General features: G+C 40.0%; 1 protein-coding gene across 7 annotated transcripts in view; it reads right to left on the bottom strand.

Annotated features, from left to right (window-relative positions):
- The window catches only part of MARCHF1 (membrane associated ring-CH-type finger 1), a 711,901-nt gene that overhangs the window by 259,548 nt on the left and 430,059 nt on the right, over nucleotides 1–22,294 (bottom strand). For 4 of the 7 annotated variants that reach the window (XM_075930152.1, XM_075930153.1, XM_075930151.1 and 1 more), the window contains one exon: nucleotides 14,220–14,430. In XM_075930152.1, coding sequence (XP_075786267.1) covers nucleotides 14,220–14,318 — 99 coding nt within the window. In that variant the 5' untranslated portion in view covers nucleotides 14,319–14,430. Of the gene's footprint in view, nucleotides 1–14,219; nucleotides 14,431–22,294 lie in introns of those variants that run through there. The other 3 variants (XM_025186084.2, XM_006111710.4, XM_014574997.3) reach the window with 3 other exon arrangements.

Genomic DNA, 22,294 nt, shown 5'->3' on the forward strand with positions numbered 1-22,294 from the left:
CTCTGGAGTGATACAGTGCCAATAGTACAATCTTAGGAAAATTTTCTCTATCAGATGAGAAGAACATCACATTAAGTAAGCACTCTCTCCACAGCTATCACCAGTTCCAAGGCAAAGATTATGAAACATCAGTTTTACTGGGCTGGTCACTGCGTAAGGATGGCAGATAGTCTTCTTTTCAAACACGTCCTCTTTTCTCTCAACTTAGTCATGGTCAGAGGATCCAAGGGGGACAGAGGAAATGCTACAAGGACACCCTGAAAATCTATCTTAAAGGATTGACCCCTCTCCCCTCCAAAAATTGTGAAGAGCTGTCTGGTAAAAGAGTAGTTAGCTGGAAAAAGATATAAGACATATCATACATCAAGCCTCAATCAGTTTTGAAAAAATTGCCATGCTCAAGAAGCTGAGAAAAGCCAGCAGCTGTGCCCTGTGCAAGTCACCACCTTCTCACAAATGTGGAAAAACCTATAAATCACAAATTACTTTTTCTCCACTAGACATCATCCTGAGACAGATGAAAGACCAACTAGTCAGGGGCCCATTATACTAGGCATTGTATACATACATAGTAATGACAGCCCCCGTTCCAAGCTTTGACAGTCTCAAAATCTATAAATCAGATTTTCAAATCCACATATTTGTGCCCAGGCAGCATCTGATGTGTGACATGTATATAACAGGACACGCACCATTTATATGTGCATAGAACTCTGCTTTTAAAAATCTGATTGTTAAACAGTAGCACTGATAACTTCTAGGGAAACTCTAATAGTGTCACTCAGCTGAAGGGAGTGGGGGGGGGGGGGGGCGATATAGGACCTTAATGAATGAAAGGTAAACCACCATTTATCTTATTAACTTACTTGGTCCCCTCAATTTCTGCTGTATTTGTGGACAAAAATTTGAGTGTTCCACCCTCACTTGGCAATTCTGGCCCAATCTTTTAATGCTTATGGTCTGAACTCATGAGGCTAACTCTTATCAGCCTAATTGAGAATCTCACTGTTCACAAATTTCTACAACACATGTGTGGGTTCATGTTTTCAGTTTTTTTCTTCATAAGCAGAAGGGCTAGAAAGTTACTTATTTAAGTAAAATAATGTAAGCTGAGATTTGTGTGTGATCAATTGACTCCAGAAACCAAGCTTTAAGAAAAGCATAAAATGTATCAACTCTAGGTAAAATTGTGCAAGTTGACAGCAGCACTGCAACTGTAATTCTCAAAAGCAATGCTGTACAATCCAACAACCTTTCATTGTAAGGAACCCTGTTTTTCAGTTTTGTTTTTAATGAGTAAAAGTGCTAGAGATCCATAAACCTACTACTTTGTCACTATAAATCTAAAGTTTGTTTTCAGGTCAACACAACTCTGAGAATAAGGAAACTAATTGTGGGAATTTGAGCTGCATTGTAATGCTTTGATGATGTCTTCTGTAATCCCAGAATACTATATCACCAGTTCTTAAAAAAATATTCACTCCTACAATGTTAAAATATATGAAAAACTTGTATAGAATTATCAATTTTAGTTTAAATATTATACATCTGATTATCTGAACTTGGAGAAACTGAAGCATTTAGCAGAATTTTTGTTTTCAGATTACATTACAGGTTCAACTTCTCTAATCCGGCCAGCATAATATTTATTTAGGTGGATGTCCACCAGTTTGCAGTACTGTTCAATGAGCATCTACAATAGATTTTCAAGTCTTAACAATTATGACTGGTCTACACTACATGGGAAGATCAAAGTAAGATGCAACTCCAGCTATGTAAATTACATAGCTGGAATCAACATACCTTAAATGCCCATCCACATAGTGGGAGCAAATGCTGTCATTAGCTTTCCTTGCTCCTTGCAAGGAGTAGTAGTACTGGCACTGACAGGAGCACACTTTAAGTCCCATCTACCTCTAGTGGGTCTATACTACACCTGCTAAATCGAACTCCAGAAGATCGAGTGGGCAGATGTTCCCATACTCTGTTATACATTTTCAATGCCCAAGTATAGTACACTCCCTCAAACATTTATTACATTTTAAAAATCTCTAATGATTTAAGAGATATTCTCTATTCTTTAAATGAGAAGTAAAAAAAATTCTGGTTCCAATGTTACATGTGACCACTACATGCAATACTTTTCTGAATGCAAACAGAAACTGAGGCCCACAATGGCTTATTTGTGTGAGCACAAGCATGTTTGTGCACAAAATGAGTATGTACACAAATTTAGCAAGAAAAACTTGACCCTCATCAGAAAAAATGACCCAATCACTTCAAAGCAGAATATTCCCATTTTTACAGGGGAAACATTTTCAGAAAAAAAACACCAAAATAACAATTTTCCACTTTGTTAATTTAAAAATGGAGGTTTCTGCCAGTTTGTAATCTCTGGCAAAACATTGCTATCATCACTAAAATATGGTCGTTTTTCTCTCTTCCCTTTTTCTCCCTCCTCATTCCTCACTGATCATCAAGCTCTTTTGTTTCCCATGGAAAACAGTAACTGTGAAATATGAGGCGAAAACACTAAATATTTAGCTTTTAACAAAAACAGCAAAAATACTTGAAATGCTAAATACAAGTATGAAATGTGCTAACATTTTTCAAATACCATTTTTCAAATTGTATAGATAAGAATAAATTAGGAGTAAAGGAAGCGGAGGCTGACTGTGATAAACCTTGATTGCTGTCCAACGTGCTGAAATTATTCATACAGTAGTAAATGTTTGTGTGTAGAATTTGGCAGGTTTACAATAAATGGAACCTCATAAAAGAGCAGGAAAAAGAGCAGGAAAAAAACCCCACAACCACCGCTAAGTGATAGGAAGGTGCACATGATATTGGTAGCTTCCACTGAGGGAAAAAAAAAGTGTTTATACCACACATCTGTGCTTACATGATTGAATCTGATAGACACACAAGTATATCAGTTTCATGCTAATTGTATTAGACCAGTGGTCCCCAACACAGTGCCTGCAGGCGCCATAGTGCCCGCGGGGGCATTTGTTTGCACCCGCCTAGTGCTCAGGGCGTATGGCATATGTGTGGTGCCGGAGCCGGCCCTGAGCACATGGAGAGCGTCAGCCCCAGGCGCGCGGCGAATTGGGCACTCTGGTCCCCAGGCACACAGTGAATTGGCCACCCTGCCCCCGGGCGCACGGCTATGGGGGCCACTGGCCCCGAGCACGCGGCTATGGGGAGCGCCGGCCCCGGGAGTGCGACGAATTGGCCGCCCTGGCCCCTGGCTGTGGGGAGTGCTAGCCCCAAGAGCGTGGAAAATTGGCCTTCCCACTCCACGCAGCTATGGGGAGGGTGCCGGCTGTGGGCACGCGGCTCTGGAGGATGCTGGCCCCAGGCTTACTGCAAATGGGCAGGCCCCCCGCTCATGGCCACATGGCTCATGGGGGTGTGGCATATGCATGGCCCCGTCCCCGGGTGCACAAGTGTCCTCACTCTCTAGCGCCCATCAGGCAAATGGCCATGGCCCGTGGCGCCCAGCAGCTTCAAATGGTTGGGAACCACTGGATTAGACTCTTACCTCCCATTATTAGTAATAGATGTTGCTGTGCTAAACTGCATTATATGGAAATGAAAGTTTACTTCAAAGATTTCTTCTTCTCTAAGAATAAGTATCCCGGATGAGCGAACTCAAGATGTCTTTCAGGAATTGTAAACTAACCATAAGAAACACTAAGATGGAAAAGTCTGTTTCCCTCAGGCAACAGATTTAAGGTCTGATTCAACACTACTTACAACTTATGTCAGCATCAACAAAGAATCAAAGTGTCAGAATCAAATTATGGTATTTTGCACACACTTGTATAGCTATAAATGACAACATGCAAAGCAGTAAAAAACTAAGACCCGATTCTGCAATGGAGAAAATAAAGCCCAAGACAACACCACAAAAAAGTGTGTTTTTCCTTCCATTTACTTATGTTAAGTAATAAAATGCAATCAATAATTTGCCTAACAATGTTTTTGATTATAGATATTTTTCTCTAATTCTTATGTAGTCCCCTTATTAAAGGGGCCTCTGACTTTTTTTACTGGGAGGATCCTTTGTGCTGCCATCTAGCCCTAGAGACTACAACTCCCATGAGCCCTTGACGAAAAAGGGGGAACGGTGTCTCTTCAGGCTATGCAGACAGAGTTAGACAAGGCTCCATTTTTGGAGAGAGGAGCCAGGCCACTGGTGTGGAGCCTTTTCCAGGCCAGGAGCTGTTGTGTTGCAGCTAGAGCCTGTTACTGTTAGGGCTTGGATCTAGCAGGCTACTTTGGGGGATGCTTTTGATTGTCCCTGAAGGGGAGAGATCCTGGCTGTGCCTATGGCTGGGAAGAGGTTACATAAGCCTACACAGGAAGCGGCTGTGAGTAACTGGCCTGTTTGCAAAAGTGCTGCCTGGGATGGAGCAAAAAGACGAACTGACTCTGGGTGCAATGAGAGCCAGAGTGATCTGCCCAGGGAACCAGAGCTGCTGACATTTGGTAGGACCTGCTCCAGTGGCAGAGGGATTTTGCAGCTGACTGCTCAGCTTGGACTAACACAGAACCTGCCCAGTGCTGTCTCCACTCCAGCTGCAGACCTTCAAGGGCACCCATGAAAGCATCTGGGACTCCGAATCCAAAGGAGTGCGCACACTGGGGTGGGATAAATGGTGGTAGTGTATATGCCAGATGGATAAGTTTCCTTTCTTTCTTTGTACTTTAACTGATTTTGTTCACTTTTAATCTGTTAAACCCGGGTTCTTTAAACTGTTAAATAAAGGTGGGTTAATTCGAATTTATTTAATTAGATATATCTTATTTATAACTCTTGTCTTGGAGTTAGTTCCAGGTTATTACTGGACTAATTTTATTCCTCTAGGCTCCCAAGGCACACCATAAGTGTGCACAGGGCCAGCCAGGTGGAGGCACCGCGGGAAGTGGATAGCAAATCCCCAACCAAACATCACCACTGGGGTACTCAGGATCTCTTTTTAGGTTTAAAACATCTGGTGCCCATGCGCACATGTGAGTATGACCTGCTCCCAAGTAACTCAGGGAGGAAAAGGGGGAGGGTTTTTACACTTAAAATGCTTCTTTATAGAGTTTGGCAGTGTTAATTCAATCACTCCTCCTAAATGGTAAGAGTTAGGACTACCAAAGTCAGCGTACAGCTTCCTCTTAACATAACAATGCAAGGTAGGGGTCTGGTTGTGCCAGGAAAATTGGATGTGCACAGAATGGGATTGCTTCTCATAAAACCAAACAAAAAAAATCATAGAATCACCAGGGAGGTGAAAAAGGCTGGACAGGGATCTCTCCCCCCTTCAGAACCTCCCACTCTCCTGGTACCCTTTAGGGAGAACTGGGGGAGAGGAAGGGGACTAAAGCATCCTCCACCTGATTCATATGGGAACTCTACTGGCTGTTTCCCTTTCTCAGGGAACCAGGGGAAATGCACAGTTTGCTGCATTCCTCACTCTAGCTGGGGAGAGCAGGGAGCAGAGCAAGCTAAATCAGCTGCAGCTGGGGGACATGCACCCTTCCCCCATCTGTGCCAGCCCTAGCTGCAGCAGCCATGGAGAGGTGCTTCTTACTTGAACCCAAACTGCTGCCTGAGAGAGAGCTGATGTAGTCCGCTCTCCCTGGGGCAGCCTACATACTGAACCCTACATCCCCACCCCGAGCAAATATTCAAATGAAGCATATACGTTTTCATTTTATTCTCCCCCCCCCCCCCAAAAAAGAGAGAGTTAAGGATCCAAGCAATGCCAGATAAATCTTCTATTAGTACATAAAACAGAATCAGTTCTTGTTTGAAGTGTCTTACAGCCTAGGAGACAGACACATACAAGAACAAGTGGCACTCTGGAAGATGCAGAAGTGAGAATCACATCATGAGGAGGAGGAAAAGCTTCCACCATTTGTCAGCAAAGCAAATATTTGCTGTACATATTTGGACAGGCAAACTTTTCCTTTTATTGTTCTTACCATTGACCAATTTATAGTGTTATTCAAACATAGCACCAAAATAAGTGCTCTCCACTAAGCATAAATATACCATTTGACCTTAAAACTCCTTTAAAATCTCAGACAAATGTTGAACTGGAATCTAAATGAAAGTAAATCCAAAGTAAGGCCTTCTTCATAAATTTTTCAACTCAGACTGACCAAACCCACTTTGAGTGCTACTGGGCATTCCAGAGCTACCGGGAATTATAACTACAGTCTCTCCACAAGGCTTGCAGGTAAACTCTAAAACTAACAAGAAATATGCCTCAGCAGATTTAAAGCTCTGACTATGCACACAGAGAAAGAAGGTGGCTAGTGAGATATGGGATCTAAAGCTTCAAATTGTTTATCAGTGAGAAACGCAATTTTAAAATCAATAGCTTATTTGACACACACCAATACATGGTAACTCATTGGAGAAATGTGCTGCTATCATCTCCTTTTCAAAAGAAGTCTGACAGTCATGCTCAGCAGCCAGTAGCATTTATGTAGTCTTATCAGGCAAAGCAGCCAGTGAGGAATTGTTACAGTTCTACAGGAAGCTAATAAAAGCACAGCAAGCAATCACCAATTTCCTTGCTACTCAAAGGAATATCAAGCAGCAACAAAGAGTAAAAAAGTGGTTAGAACAAAAGACGGTAGTTTCCTTTTCTCAGATGCATGAAATTTGCTGACATCCAGGTCCACATTACCGAAGAACACAATGCTAAAACAGACTGCCGGACATGAGTCAGATGGTTTCAATAATAAGGATTTACTGTTTAAAAGCACCTTAAATCCAGATTAAGAATCGTAAGTACTTCACAAACTAATTTACACTCTATACATAGGGATCACTAATTACAAGAAGTGACTGTAATTTAGCTACGTAAAATATAAAAATTTGGCCAGGAAATGGAGGATTGGTTATAACTGAAGCTACAGATGGAATTTAATGCAACAATGTACTTACTGAAACTGGAATTTGTCCAAGAAAATTGGGCTACTTACCCACCTCTTATGAGACATGCCATAAGATAACAATAGATGTTAGAGCTTTGGCTTTATCTCTTATCCATAAGATAGCAGTTTCAGCAGTACAGTATGCTTTATAGCAGTCTGGAGCATTTGCTCCCTACAGATTAAAAAGAAACAGTGTTGCCTACAGTTGCTAACAAAAATATTCTGCAACCCTAGTTAGTATGTTTCCATACTTTGCTCTATCCTCACTCAAATAAAAATCATTGTCTTCAAGTGTTTGTAATTTTGTAACCCTAGACCAACTGGTCTATGAAGATAATAAAACCATACTTTTGGTAACTACCGTAATTTCTATGAATTAGCAGGCAATAAACGTTGAAAGGCAACTAGGTTGCCTGTTAGATTACACAGTTGCCAACATTGGAAAGAGAATCTAAGAACTTGAACACCCCCATAATCATGTGCCATCTAAGCTGAGGAATAATTTCATTAACAGCCAGTGCTATTAGGGCTTTTCCCCTCTGTATTCACATACTAGAAGGTGACAATTGTCAATAAGTAAACAGGCCTGATTCTATCCAGCAGAGAGGCATAACATGATATTCTGCTATTACCTCATATTTTATTAGGTGTAGGGATGTAAAATCCCATTTAATTAGTTAACTGGTTAAACTTAATGTTCAACCATTTAACTGATTAAATGGGGATATGCAGGGGGGGGTATCACTGCAGCTAGGCTGGAATGTTCCTTCCCCCCCACCACAAATGAGGGCTTCTCCAGCCAGGCTAAAGCGCCCCCTGCTGGCAGTGCAAATCACAACACTGGAGCAGCCACCTGCCCGCAGTGGGCAAGAGGGTTGCTCCAGCCCCAATTCAGTTAAATAGTTGGTAAGCCTCACCCATTAACATCCCTAATTAGTACCTACTGAAATTGCATCCACAATTTATGACTTACACATATCAGCATCTTCTCTGATTTTTCTCCGTTAGTAATCATGTAATGAAGAGTAATAGCTATTTTAATAAGCAAGTAAAACCATGTAGATCTTCATCTTAAAAATTACATTTAAATATCTATTCTAATTTTGTAACTTGACAGAAAAATGTGGCATATTTTCTGCATGTATGTATGTGACCTTTTTACTACTTGCACCTGTTTTCATGAATACTATAATCTGACAAATTTCAGGTACCAAATAGTTCTGTATGTAGTCCCTAATTAACAACGAGAAACCTGTGAAGATGCACAGGGCCACAACATTTTCTTTAGTATGGAGCTTTACAACAGTACTGTGTTTCTAAAAGGAATCTTACTCTTTTATTTGAATAATTGCAGCTTATGTAAAGGGAATCCAATTTATGTCCATCAGGAACATTCAGCTACCAGAATTTCTGTTGCAAAGTATGTCAATAACTTCTAATCTATTTATGAGTTTTAAAGTAAATGTTAGCAGTTACCCTAGGTTAGATACTTTATATAAATATTAGTTACTCTAAGTTGGCATTTGTAATCACCATTAAATGTCAGCTTGATTTCTCACTTGAAAAAAGATCTGCTTAGAAAAATAGTGTATGCTCTTTACATTAAGCTGATGCAATACATTCCATAAAACTGCACGTTATTAAGCAAAATACATAACAGATTTATTAGAATACACTTCTGTTTTACAATATAGATACAGATGTTATTGAAAATATAACATGTTCAAATTAAAATACCATACTGTCTCAGGCTTCCTGTGGGCCAAGTTCTGCCCCTGCTAATGTGAAAGGGCTAAAAAACTGCAGATGTGTCAGCAGGCTGCTGTATTTGAGATTATACATTAGAGAGGAGAGAGCAGTATTGATGCGATACAAAAGGGGACTCAATATCCCCTTTGCATCATAGAATGACATGCTGGTATATTCCATGATAAACCATAGAAAAGATATGGCACTTATACAAAGAAATGCTGATGTTCCTACAGTATGTGGGTTGTAATCAGTGCTGTAGAGCAACGATCCTAGAATTCAAATTGGTCGGGAGGAAGGAAAGTTTATTCTTCCTTCACTATTAACCTCCAGAGGGAAATGCAATGCAAAGCTTCATCCAGGGCAGTGGTCTCCAACTTTTTTACACCCAAGATCACTTCTAAATATCAGGGCAGCCCAGGATCTACCCCACCCTAGCTGAAAGTCAGTTGGCTTTTAAGTCATGCACTAAGCCCCAGAGGTCCCTTGATCAGTTCCACCTGTCAGCATTACACAGGCATTTGGTTAGTCAATAGCACTTATCAGAAGGTAGGGGTGGGCCAAAGTCTGTCAGTAGGCCAGATCCAGCCTTCCTAGCTCTTTGATCCAGTCCACACAGCATTTCCTGGCCCCAGCCTTTAACCCCAGGAAGCCTGGGACATGGTGAGCCATTTCAACTGCTTCTATTTAGAGGGCTCATGCCTTCCATGTGACTGCCATTGACTGACAGCTGCAGAGAAGGCACGAGAGCCTTCCTAGCTCCCAGGCATTTCACTAGAGGTGCAGGAGCTGCAAGCCCTTTCAACTGTTTCTATTTAAAGGGCTCGTGCCTTTCCGACAGTTGTCAGGCAATGGCAGTCATGGGGAAAGCGTGAACCTTTTCCATAGGAGCAGTTAAAAGGGCTCTAGCTTCCCAGCTCACAGAAGTGTGCTGGCAGTGAAGCCAGGAGCAGTGAACCCTTTAAATAGCAGCATCTGAAAGGGCTTGCTGATCGTGCCTGCCCGCCCCCCCTCCCCCCACTAACGTGATGCCTGGGAGCTCAGGGGAGGCACGAGCCATTTCAACTACTGCAATTTAAAAACCCTTCCTCCTGAGGCCCCCCTTCAAATATCATTGACCATCCCTGACATAATGGAACATAAGCATCTCTTTATCATCTACCCCAGGTTTTTGGAGATACATTAATAGCACTTCTTTAGCTTGGGCATCACAGGAAAGGAATTCCAACAGCAATCCAGCACAACTATACAAAGCACTATCATTATGAGGCCTATTCTGCCAGTCTCAATGCACTGTAGCCTACATTTTCAAAGGTTGGCAAATTTAGGGTTCTCAACTTCAGACAGTGGGGCCCTGATTTTTACGACTGCTGAGGAGTCACAGCTTCAACTCATTTTCACAGTTCACTTTTGCCACTGTGACCTAAAGCATAAGTGGAAGATTTCAAAAATACAGGCCCTAGTATTTTCTCCATTCACGTGTGGGATGCAGCACCAACAAGTTATGGCTTACTGTAGGAGTCTTTGTTTTCTTATAGTTACTTTAGAAATGAGTGCATAGAAATTTTACATTATCCATATAAACCAGAATTCTAATAATTATGGGTCTTTCAGGCCTTAATATATAGTAGAAAATTCATCTGTCTTTCAACTCCATTGGACTCAGTGGAATTACATCCAGAAATAATTTGATTTAATCCCAAACAGGCATAAGGTAAAATATTTATTTGTTCTCCAGCTTTTCAGAAAAATGTACATAGTGAAAAAAATGTAACCATGGAATATAAAACATGCTTGCAGTTTTGGAAATATTGCCCAGCACTTTATTCCTCGTTACTTATAAGTACCCTTCTTTAGACCATGTTGGTGGAGGAACAATAGGAGATATAAAACTGGTTCAGATGAACTGTGTGTGTGTGTCTCACAGGTTGTCCTGCATTCCTGAATGTAAAGCTGACTTAAAACTAGTGGAAGATTCTCCTTGTCTTGAGGAAGTTTAATGCACAGCTATTTAACAGATTGAACCTCTCTAGTCCAACACCCTGATGGATGCTGAACCAGAGAATTTGCCAAGCCACAGGACCAAGTGAGTCTCTTTATTTTTATTTCGTAAGGCTAATAAACTCAACAATGCATGCAATGCTGCTTAATAATATATGACTGTATGGCTAAATGTACGTGTATGCCTAACCAAGGCTTATCACCTCTCTTTATAACAAACAATTTTACTGTATTGGCATAAGGAAATAAGTACGCTTCCCAACACTTAGGGGTAAATTAGAGCTCAACAACAGCACAGAACACTGAGAATCAGGACTGGTGGTTGTGAACAAACTTTACATGACCACAGAAGCTTGGCTACACCCATGAAAAGCAGACATCTGGCTAACTAAAATCACCCTCAAGACCACATGTTGCCAGATCAGAGAGATTCAACCTGTAGTAGCTCCTGTAATAATCCATCTCTCCATGCCACAAGCACGTGGGACTGGCAACGGGAAAGAAGGCACAACTATGGCTATGTCTAGACTGCAAGCTTCTCTCTGAAGAAGCTTTTCCAGAAGATATCTTCTGAAAAAAAAACTTCTTCCAAAAGAGCATCCACACTGCCAAAGCACATCAAAAAAAGCGAACTGCTTTTTCAAGATAGCGTCCAGACTGAATGGATGCTATCTTGCATGTAAGCTGTGATTACTATGGGCGGAACGATCACTAGGGCACCTGTGCTTTTTCCTCTTTCCTCTTATTGCGAAAGAACTCCCTCTTCCCTATCCACACATGCCTTTTTCAGAAAGAGCTCTTTCCAAAAAAGGCTTCTTCCTCGTAGAAAGAGTTTTACCAATGTCGAAAAACCTCTGTTCTTTTGATTTTCTTTCGAAAGAACATGAAGCAGTGTGGACGCAATTGAAATTTTTCAGAAAAAGAGCAGTTTAAAAAAAAAGACAAAAAACATACCCTGCGGCACCACCATCCTCTGAAAATCCCTGGCTGCCAAAATAGTCCCTTTGGGAAGCCATCAGGCTGCTACAAATTGCTTCTTGGAACATTACCAGTGCCTGTGGCTTCCAGATGGGAACAGAAAAACAGAAGTGGACCAAAGTCATTTTTGCCCCCTCCAGATTACTCCTCAAAATGCCTATTTGTTATAAAATTTTATGTAGAATGCTACTGCTAACCATGGCTTACAATAGGGGTGGGAAGCCTTTGTTGGGTTGGAGACCACTGACCCACAGAAACATCAGTTGGGAACCACACGCAAGCAAGAAGCAAAAAAAACACCACACACACCCAGCCCTCACTGATGTGTCCTCTGACTCAAAAGCAACTCCCCACATTCCCTTTGCACACCAGAGCCTGGAGGGAAGAGAACCAAGCTAATAGATTTTGTGTACTCCAGCCCTGCGGGGTGGGGCAAAGGTAGAGCAACAGAAAGGGCTCCCCAAAGCTGGGGGAGAAACCCTGAGATTGGGTGCCAGATCCTTAGGCTCCCCACCCTGGCTTACAACAATCTACAGTTAGATAATCTGGACAAAACATGTGTTGTGGTGTGGGGGGAGAGGGAAGGAGAAATGTAAATCATCTTTTAAGTTGTACCCAAACCAAGCATACCTTTAAGATAAGCTGAGGGTTTTAGCTGAACCATTTGAAAAGCCTGCTCAAGAGCCTTCTGCTCTGGAAAGATATCCCTACCACTTGATCTAAAGGAGCAGCTCCATTAGCTGTTAGTAGTACTAGGTTCTTTATCCTGTGTAAATTGCTTGCAACTATGGGACATACAGCAGAGCAAATCAGACGTGCTGTCCAGCAGAGGGCAGTTTTGCATATGCATTTTAACTAATACTTTGCCACAGACACATTTAAAAAAAAAGAAGCAAAAAATTAATTGAACTTTTATGAGATTAACTGCAAACTCATTTGCTCTTCCCAACTATACATCTGCATGAAAAACCTGTAAATGCTTATACTCAAAAGGTATTCAATAAAGCCCTCACAGGAAAAAAAAAATCCCACAGTGGAGCGCAAGACAATTCTACAGGTTCTAATGAACTCTGTATGAACGTTCAACAAATGTGTTACTCTTGTCAAAAATAATTTAAATCAAAAATTAGAGAAAGCCACTTTATTCTAGGTATCATTTTACATTTTAAATTTTCATATATAAAATCTTAATTTGAATACTTTCCACTTTAATCTTTATCAGCATTATGAACAAATTTAAAGTTTGTTCTAAATGCACAAAACTCTCAGCATTATCTAGGCTGATAAACACTGATTAGTATAGTGCATTTAGAAAAAAAACATTTTCCATTTCTAGAAAAGGACATTGTCAAGGATATTTTTAGCTGAAAAATCAGAGAATGACTACAGCGTTTGTCCTAAGCCAATTACCAGACCAAAAGAGTTTCTCAGTCTAAAATCAATCAACCAGTATTTTCCAACATCACACAACAACACTAGAAACATCAGTCATTTGTTGGTTTCTAAAATGATTTCTTAATAACTCATTCATACTAATGTTATTTTAAATAGGAGGTATAAACACCACTTCTCTTTGGAAATTCAATGTACTTTATTACTTCTCTCCCAGTGAATCATTAAAATATTCTCATTTGTTTTATCCAGAACCATCCTTTTTCCCCCCCAATAGAAAGATTAACATCCAGAACAGAAAAAACTGTTTGTTAAAGTTTAATAGGGAATATATACCAAGCATAAATTGTTTATGGGTGCTGGACAGATTTAGCTGCTACAGCATGTATTTCTGATACCTTTCAAAACAAAGCGAGGCTGAGAAGGTATCACCTACTACAGATAAGCATTTTAAACTGGAATCTCAGCTGCCTACCCAAGAACAGTTTTCAAAACTTAGAAACAATGTGTGTAGATGTTTACATTTTTATGTAAATCTGATTATTAATACTGGTAGAAAAATATTTGTGGCTTTTTAATATTTTTCATGAAAGGCAGGGGACAATGGATGCATTGTTAATGAAAATTTATACTAGTCTGTAGGCTGTAGAATTTGTGCCTATATTTAATATAGAGACAATACATGCTTATTAGTGAGACAGTCTTTAGCATTAACCTATTTATTATGTATTCCCTTAAAGAGCTATTCTCTTTTGACCAAGAACTATGAACAAGAAACTAAGATATTCAAACTGCCTTAGTGTCTGAAAATCTGAACATCTACATGGAATAATATTCATCGTATTTCAGTACTAGTGGGCTATATAGCTCATGAGTTTAACATTCTACTGGACCTGAAATTTGCAACCTTCCTTTTTCAATAATAATCTCTAAATATTTGTAATCCTTCCACCACCACCCCCCACCATAGTTCAGAGATGCATTTTAGTATAATATTTGTTACAGGAATTCCGTTTAAGTCCACTAACGCATGCTGTGACCATGTGTAGTGCTGGCCCAAAGCTATAGCACAGTACATCCTGTTGAGCAGACAGCAATGCTAGCTAGCATGGATTGGCTTTTCCTATGGTATCAAATCAAAATCTTCCTCTTACCTGGACTTGCTTGCTCTTCTCTTTGTTTCTGCCCACTGAACTTCTCCCATTGCTGGCAGTCTCCCGCGCTGGGACTACAGAAATCTGTTGGAGGGGCATTTTGACAGTGCTGCAGGTTGCCAATACCTGATTGGATGCCTTATATCTTCACTCCCCCTGAGCAGCCCATCTGTATAATTGTTCATATCCTGGCTTTTGCCAAGCTCAGTTTCTAAATAAAAAGGGGGAAAACATTATTTGAGATACTGTAGCACAAGCCAGAGTCTTCCATCAAAAAAGTAAAGCAAAACACATTTGGGAAAGAAAAAAAATTGCACGATGTAATAATCCAGAGAGTTTTGTAGTCTCAGACAGAAGAATTACCACAAGTAATAACTACTCTGCCTTGTTACTGGAGCACCCCTCGCTTCCCCCTAGAGCATTGTGGGAGACAATTCAATTTCTATGCTACCTAATAACTGTCATGGAAACCAAGGAAACCTAAGTCTCACAGGCCCTTATTAGCAACTGCTTCCCTTTAATGGCACAGACTCCCACATTTGCAGCGGCTGCCACTTCTGCTTTTGTTTCCTGGCTGATTCCACAAGAGTCCACTAAGCACCCAGAGACACTGCATCCAGCAGACTAGGTAAATAAGCATAAGTCTGAAAGGCTTAGTGTCCTATTTTGGAGCCAAATCTCCTCCTCGAAAAGCAGGGATAGCTTGCTGTGTCCTTCATGCGTCCACAATAATCTGCTTAGGTCAAAGGATCTGCCTTGAAATGAAGAGCAGCAGTGAGCGAATGAGGTGTAAAAGAAAGACAAGACTGGGAGCAATTGCAAATGTGCCTTTCAGTGGTTGGTAGTAAGAAATTAACCCTTTCCCATATTCTCCTTTCTCTGATATAGTACCAGAAGAAGCTAGCTCAGCAGGATAAATTAAAGGCACAGAGCAGAGCATACATGACAGTTTCGGAAAGGTAATTTGCATGAGTTTACCACACCCAATAGCTGCTGCTCCTCTCAGGTTCCAGAAACAAAATCCAGTGAAAGGTTTCTTTCTTCTCTCCTCCCCTCCACCCCCCTTTAAACTATAAAGCAACAGAAGCAGCTCTCAAGGGCCATATTATACAAAAGAGTACGAAAAGCGAAGCTGTTTTTCAAAATTTCTCCCTCTTAAGAGTGCTTTGTTGGATATATTTATTTCTAAACACATTCTTAAAAAACTGAAGGTAAGAACTAGCCTAGAACAGAGCAAATCATATTCTAAGCATTGCTTGGATAATGTAGTAATGGGAGTAATAGGGAAAAATCTAGAGAAAACAAGCACCCATTTGGGCAATTTACAAATTAAATATTATGAGAGCAGCTTGTATTTCAAGTTTTTAAATATATCCGGAAACAAGTAGTTGAGTTTCTACTCACATCAATAAAGCAGTATATGTATGCCTATTGGAGTCACCCAGCTCTAGTATGCTGTTTTTCACATTATTTACAATTTTGTGAAAAAGATTCTCTAAACACTATTAATCTACTTTTTCTTTACTGAGTTAACTCTCTCTCTCTCTCATGTCACTGAACTAAAATACCCTATGGGAAAGGAACCAAAAATAAAAGTTAAGGTGTGATCCACCATTGCTCTACTCCAGTTGTGCACCAGTGATTTGAATCTAGTTTCACTGGCATAAAACTGTAATAACGTGAAGATGAATGAGCAGCCCTACTGGAAGACATATGTGTTACACCCTTCTGTGGAAACTGCACAAAATATACCAGAATGCAGGGGAGACATATTGGGTATGTCTCGACTACATGCCTCTGCTGACAGAGACGTGTAAAATAGGCTACCCAACATAGTCAATGAAGCGGGGATTTAAATATCCCCGGCTTCATTAAAATAAAAATTACCGTCGCACTGTGCCGGCTCAGCTGATTGTGGCACAGCGCGCAAGTCAAGACGCAGATCAGTCGACAGGGAATGCCTTTGTCTACCACTACCTTATGCCTCGTAAAACGACGTTTACAGGAGCAGTCGACAAAGGCGTCCCTTGTCAACCGATCCGCGTCTTGAATCGCGCGCTGTGCTGGCAATCAGCTGAGCCAGCACAGCATGGTGGCCATTTTTATTTTAATGAAGCCGGGGATATTTAAATCCCCGCTTCATTGACTATGTTGGGTAACCTATTTTACATGCCTCTGCCAACAGAGGCATGTAGTCTAAACATACCCATTTAGACTAACTACACATTAAATCTATGTGCACTTACCTATTTTCCTATTAATTCCTTTGATTTTTCCACTTATTTGCATCCACTTCATATATTTGATATTTTAAAGTTAGTTTGAAAAACTTTTACCTTGCAACTCTAACAACAAAGGGAGATCTTTTCTGAACTTGGAACAAACTAGAAAAATACTGGCGTTTAAGCAAAGCAGAGTTCAAACAATTCTATATATTGATCAAAGTACTGTAATGGCATTCCGAGAAAAGTAACACTGTATACCATACAGTTGAGCTTCGTTTATTCACAATAGGTAATACTGTTGTCCAAAGTTAAGAAATGTCTTATTAGCCTGTTAAAAGTTTTAAGTCTCTAGACAAATCTTCCTTCTCTTAAAAAAAAAAAATCTATAGGATTAGAAAGCTCTGAATAGAGGTCTGCTTGGTCATGATAGTCATTCAACTCTTTCTTAAAGCAACAGCAAAACTTTATTATTTGTGTCAGGAATTTGAAAGTCCACATCTGTTTTATTTAGTACAAAAAATTGTAACTTCACCTTTGATACCATTCTACTAATGCTTCTTTTTAAAGAATCTGTATTGAGATCCAAATGAGAGATTTCTAAGTTAACCAGTAATCTACTTAAATCCATCCATGTGTCTCTCTCAGCCAGAAAAAGAGCTTACAGGGTCAAACAAGCAGTTCTTAATAAGCCTGACCACATCTCTCACCACTGCTCCAACCTAGTTAGTTTATTAACTAGCAGCTTATTCTATAACAGAAGGGCAGGTCTAAATCAAGGCTGATACCTTTTATAGGTACAGGTTAGTTGCTTTACTACATCTAAAATACATCCCCATCCTTCTCTTTTTCCTGAAAAGTAAATGACAGATTTTAGGATGGGATTTTTACTCTTTCATTGGCTATCCCATTAAGAAGAGGAACCCTTTTATGACATCTTTGCAATGTGTGCTGTTGTGGGGTACAGAGCTGATGCTCTATCCCAAATCACAACTTTGGTCCAACTTTGCTTTCTCACTAAGTACAGTATTTGTTCACAAACTCAAAAAATAATATTGTAAATATTAAAGTATTTCATTTTTAAAAGCCACCCTATGGTTTTTAAAGCAATTTCCTAACTAAACACTTCTTGAAAAGATAATGTTGACTTGCATTTATAGTATATTTTAGCGAGAAGGTCCCGCACTTTCTGAAGTTCTATGCAGTCATACAGATACACAAGAATTGCTTCACATCTCACGGAAATATATTTTCATCTGGAGTTAAAACACTATACAAAAAGAGTACAGGATAGGATGTGCAATTACAAGGGAAGTAGTAGGTGGGTGGCATGCAGACTGTGCGCCAGATATGAAAACTGTTTGTCATCCTAAATAGATCCTTATGCCATCAAGTGGTCCACTGAAGTAATTAAGAGTAAGAGACCAAGATGTTGTTAGTATGATTATCAGAATCTGAACCTTAGTTTCCCACACAGAAACAAGGCTGGAAGATTTTAATTAGCCACACTGCTTTTACAAACAACAAAAACAAAACAGCACTTTATGCCATGTTTGGCAGATTCTAGCTGATAGTCAACATAACCAGACTCCAGTGGGCCATGCGAGTGCAAAAGAAGTACTGCTACCAAAGAAGGTGTCATTAGAGGAAGGAGCATGTCTAGTAATGCTCTTACGTTGCCCCAATCTCCTGCTGTGGTAGATAAATACGTAAGGGAAGTTTAGGCAATTATTTTTTAACCAATCCCTATTATCTTCCATAGTTAATTCCATGTTTTCACCATCAGTGAGAAATTACAAAATCTAGACTAACAGCCTGTTAAAATTAGTTAAAACAACTTGCATGGAAATATTGCAACTATTGTTTTCCTGGAATGTTATTTTCATGTTCTTATTACTATTGTTTATAAAAATGGCACAAGTTTGCATGTAATTGAAAAATTTCAGCACTAAGGAAACTGGTAAGAGTTGATTCTCTGCTTCTTTTCACTTTTGGGCAGCAAAAGTTAAGGATGATGTAATGGACTTATAGATCAGTGGCTAGATGGTGAGGCAGTGAACATCAGCACAGCTCTGTTGCAAAATCACTGTTGCAAGACTGCTTTACATCACATGAGGATCTGGTCCTTTTTTTTGTTAACAGTAATTAAATTCATTACACTCAGAATAAATTATCTTTGGGCAGAGAGGTTGCAGATTAGCCTACACAGCACAGAAACCATGCAGTATTTCTGCTCAGAGTAGCATACTGGAGCAGAGGCCACATATGGGGACTTAGACAACTGCTGTGTTCAGTGTTCCCTCTGAGCCTCTGACAGGGCAGACCTGATGAATCACCTGTGAAGTTGTGCTGCCAGCGCAGCTTAGAGGGAACACTGGCTGTGTCCCAAGAACATGGACTTTGCACTGTTTGTCTAGGAAGGGAAAAGCAAGAGTCAGACACAAACAGGCTGTAATGTTGCCTTATAGCATATGCTCCAGAGCAAACTTCACAAATGCTGAAGAAGTCTGTTAATATTTTGGGTTAGCCTTTTTCTTTATTAACTACTGTATCTACAACTTCTGTAATAAACAGTAACAGATCTCTACAGCTGCTGATTAAATGTACACCAGATGATGTTTCCAGAATTCAACTGGAAAACCTGCTGCCACAATTTTATAGCAAACACTATAGACTTTTGTTCAAAGAATCTATGGTTGCCCCATAGATACCCAAGGTCTACTTGCAAGATAGAGGAGCTATGCACAAGTAACAAAACTCTCATTTTGCTTTCTACTATTTTATCTCCCTTAAATGCTCTTTTTCTATGAGATTTTGGCAACTTAGCTTTTTTCCACATACAGAAAGAACTTAAGTAAAAATTTCACATGAAAGTGCGTCACCAGCTAGTTTGAGCTTTTTGTGTGTGAGGGGGAGGTTGGTTAGTTCAGTAGACAGACTCTGAAATGTTATTAAACCATTGCTTTCTCTTCCTTTTTCCCTACTCCCTGCATTGATTACATCATAGCATTATTTTTTCAGCAAGATCAGTAAAACTTTTGGGGGAGGGAATAAGGATCTTGCCAAAAAAGGGGTTTTTGCACAAAGAGAAAATGTCCACACTGCTTGTTTTTGTGCAAAACCCCCAGCGAAACAACGGATCAGCAGAAAAATGCAAATGAGATCAACTCATGCAAATGGGTCCCTCATTAGCATATTTTTGCCAGAAAACTCGTAGTGTAGACGTAGCCAATGACTTCTAGAGGTGTGCTGTTAATATCTGCATAAAATGTGTTTGGGAGGTCTACCATAGACAAAGAAAGCTTTAATTACATGTCTGATAAAATTATACGTCTGAGGACAATGAAAGTATATTCACATAGAAAGAAAGCAATCAATGTAAACAAGTGGAAGAGACGATTGAACAAAAAACACTGGGGATAAAATCTGCCTTCCTGGCACTGGAAGCAGAAACAATGGACTTTAGAGTAAAATGTGGTTAGCAAAAAAGACATTTCAGTTATCCATCACTTAGGGGACAAAGAGACAATATTCTGAGAATACAAAAAGCTGGATAATATTGACCAGACAGGCAATACCTTCTAGAAAATTGACATAAATGAGAATTCTATTTCAATTAAACTGGCTGAAATTAAGTTCTACTTCTAGAAAGCATGTTTTGATTTGTTTGTAAATATGTCTAATTGATTCTTGCTTCCTGTTATTTATGAACTCATCCTGTTTTTATTACAAAACCAACTCATCTACATATTAATAGTGGAGAGCAAGTCCTCAGCTAGCCTAATGGGCTGGCATGTACACCATCTCCTTGGAAGGAGGAAACCTAACTTCTGAAAACATGCAGTGAGCACACTACAGGGAGATGTGTCTGGAAAACTCAGGATTTGGAGTTTCCTAAACCATATCGGCTAATAACCACTGATTTTACATGAATTTATCTGATTGTCTGGACAGGCAGAGTTTGTTGGCTAGCCAGATAGACAGCAGCAAAGTTCATTCTTGTTGAAGCAAAGTGGTGCAACAATGGTTTACGGTTCTGGGTGCCTTGCAAAAGACAGCTCATCTACCAAACACCGTAATCTGCTTCTACAGACATCTAATATTGCTTACCTAACAGTAAGGGATATCTAGGTGAGAATACAAATCCTGAGATGTTATTTGATAATCCAAGGCAACTAAAACATTTTTAAGAACTATTGTGTTTAAAGTCATATGTAGGTGTGATATGCCAGAGCAAAGCCTCAGAGGCGCAGCACCCCGCTGCTGCTGCTGCTTTGCTCCCCGTGTCCCTGGTCTGCTGGGGGGGGGTGCAGCTAGTGCGCCCCCGCACCCCCCAGCAGACCAAGCTTTTGTTGTGGACCCTGGGGCAGAGCAGCTGGGGCGCTGCCGGTTGGCCTCTTAAGGGGGCGTAGTCTTATACGGCGCGTATAGGCGAAAACCTATGTTTTAACTAGAAAATTAGGGGGTCGTCTTATACGCCCAGTCGCCTTATACGCCAGAAAGTACGGTATGTAAAATGTCAATGGAAAAAGTTAAGATGTTAACATTTTAACACATTTATATGCATATATAATATGTGTATCTGAAGTTATGAATATCAACATTGGTGTGGTGAGGCAAGGTAAGGCAGAAGTTTACTTTTGTTACTGGCTCGGTATATATATTATAGAATAACTTCCAGTTTGAGGTGAGACTGGTCCATTTCTCATCAGTTCGTCCCAAATCAGGTATAGCGTGCAAAAGAGCAATCTATATATAGGCAGCCACTGTACCATTCCTATTATTACTGAGTATATCAAGGCAATACTGATCTTCACCTGTGATTTGCACAGTTGTTACAAAATTATTAAGGAGTATATCATAACGGAACTAGAAATAATGCCAGTGACAGCAAAACAGTTACAGAGGTTTCACAACTTGCTCCACACCTATTTTAATAATAAAAAGCTGTGCACTAAAATCACTGGTAAGTAAGAGGAGGACACTGCCCACAGGATAATAAACCAATACTACTACTGTACAAGAAAATAAGCTCTGTTAATGGGAGTGAGAGCATATTTAGACAGAATTTTCAGCCACATTCTCAAAAAAGAATCCTAACCATAGTTAGTATTGCTTGGTTCTAAATAATAAAACTCGCCTGAGATCACAGCTGATTATGTCAGCTTTATGTTGAGTAAAAAATAATGAGAATGGGAAAAACAAAATAGGATTAGTCCCACCCACCATTGATTTTTGCATCTAAAAGGAAGAAAAAAAAGAGAGCTGCATAAAACAAAAAGGAGAAAGTTGGAGAACAAGAGAGAAACAGATAGATAAAGGATGTGGTATTGTAGGGGGTTTATATTCCAGAGCAAAAATTACTGCTGTGCACTGTCACTTCCTTCATAGTTTATTCCCGGGAGAATTCTGGAACAAAAAAAAATAAAAATTATGTGCACAGTAATTTCAAATTCTAACGTCAAATAACAGTATCAACGCCACAAAAGATTCAGGAAGGATTTTTGACAAACTCTTTACTAAGCATATTAGTACAGAACTGGATTAATAATTAATTTAAGCTACAATTCAGAATCATATTTCCTGCACCTCTCAGAAACAATGCAAAGGCTTGAGGGAGTCAAGGACAACAGAGCAGTTGTGGGGGCATGGAAATAATTTCTTGGAAGAAGCCTGGGTTCTTGGAGGGTTGGATAGGTGGGAAAAGAATGGAACAGGTTTATTTGAAGGGCATGGAGAGATAGTTAGGGAGCTTCCCCTATGCAGATCCTGGCTGACATTCAGTTTCTCCCAGTCAACCAGACATATCTGCTCCTGTCTCTGTGTGTCCCTGCACCCCATGTATCTCTGTGC

Source organism: Pelodiscus sinensis, chromosome 5 (genome assembly GCF_049634645.1).
Source record: "Pelodiscus sinensis isolate JC-2024 chromosome 5, ASM4963464v1, whole genome shotgun sequence".
Classification (NCBI taxonomy): domain Eukaryota; kingdom Metazoa; phylum Chordata; order Testudines; family Trionychidae; genus Pelodiscus; species Pelodiscus sinensis.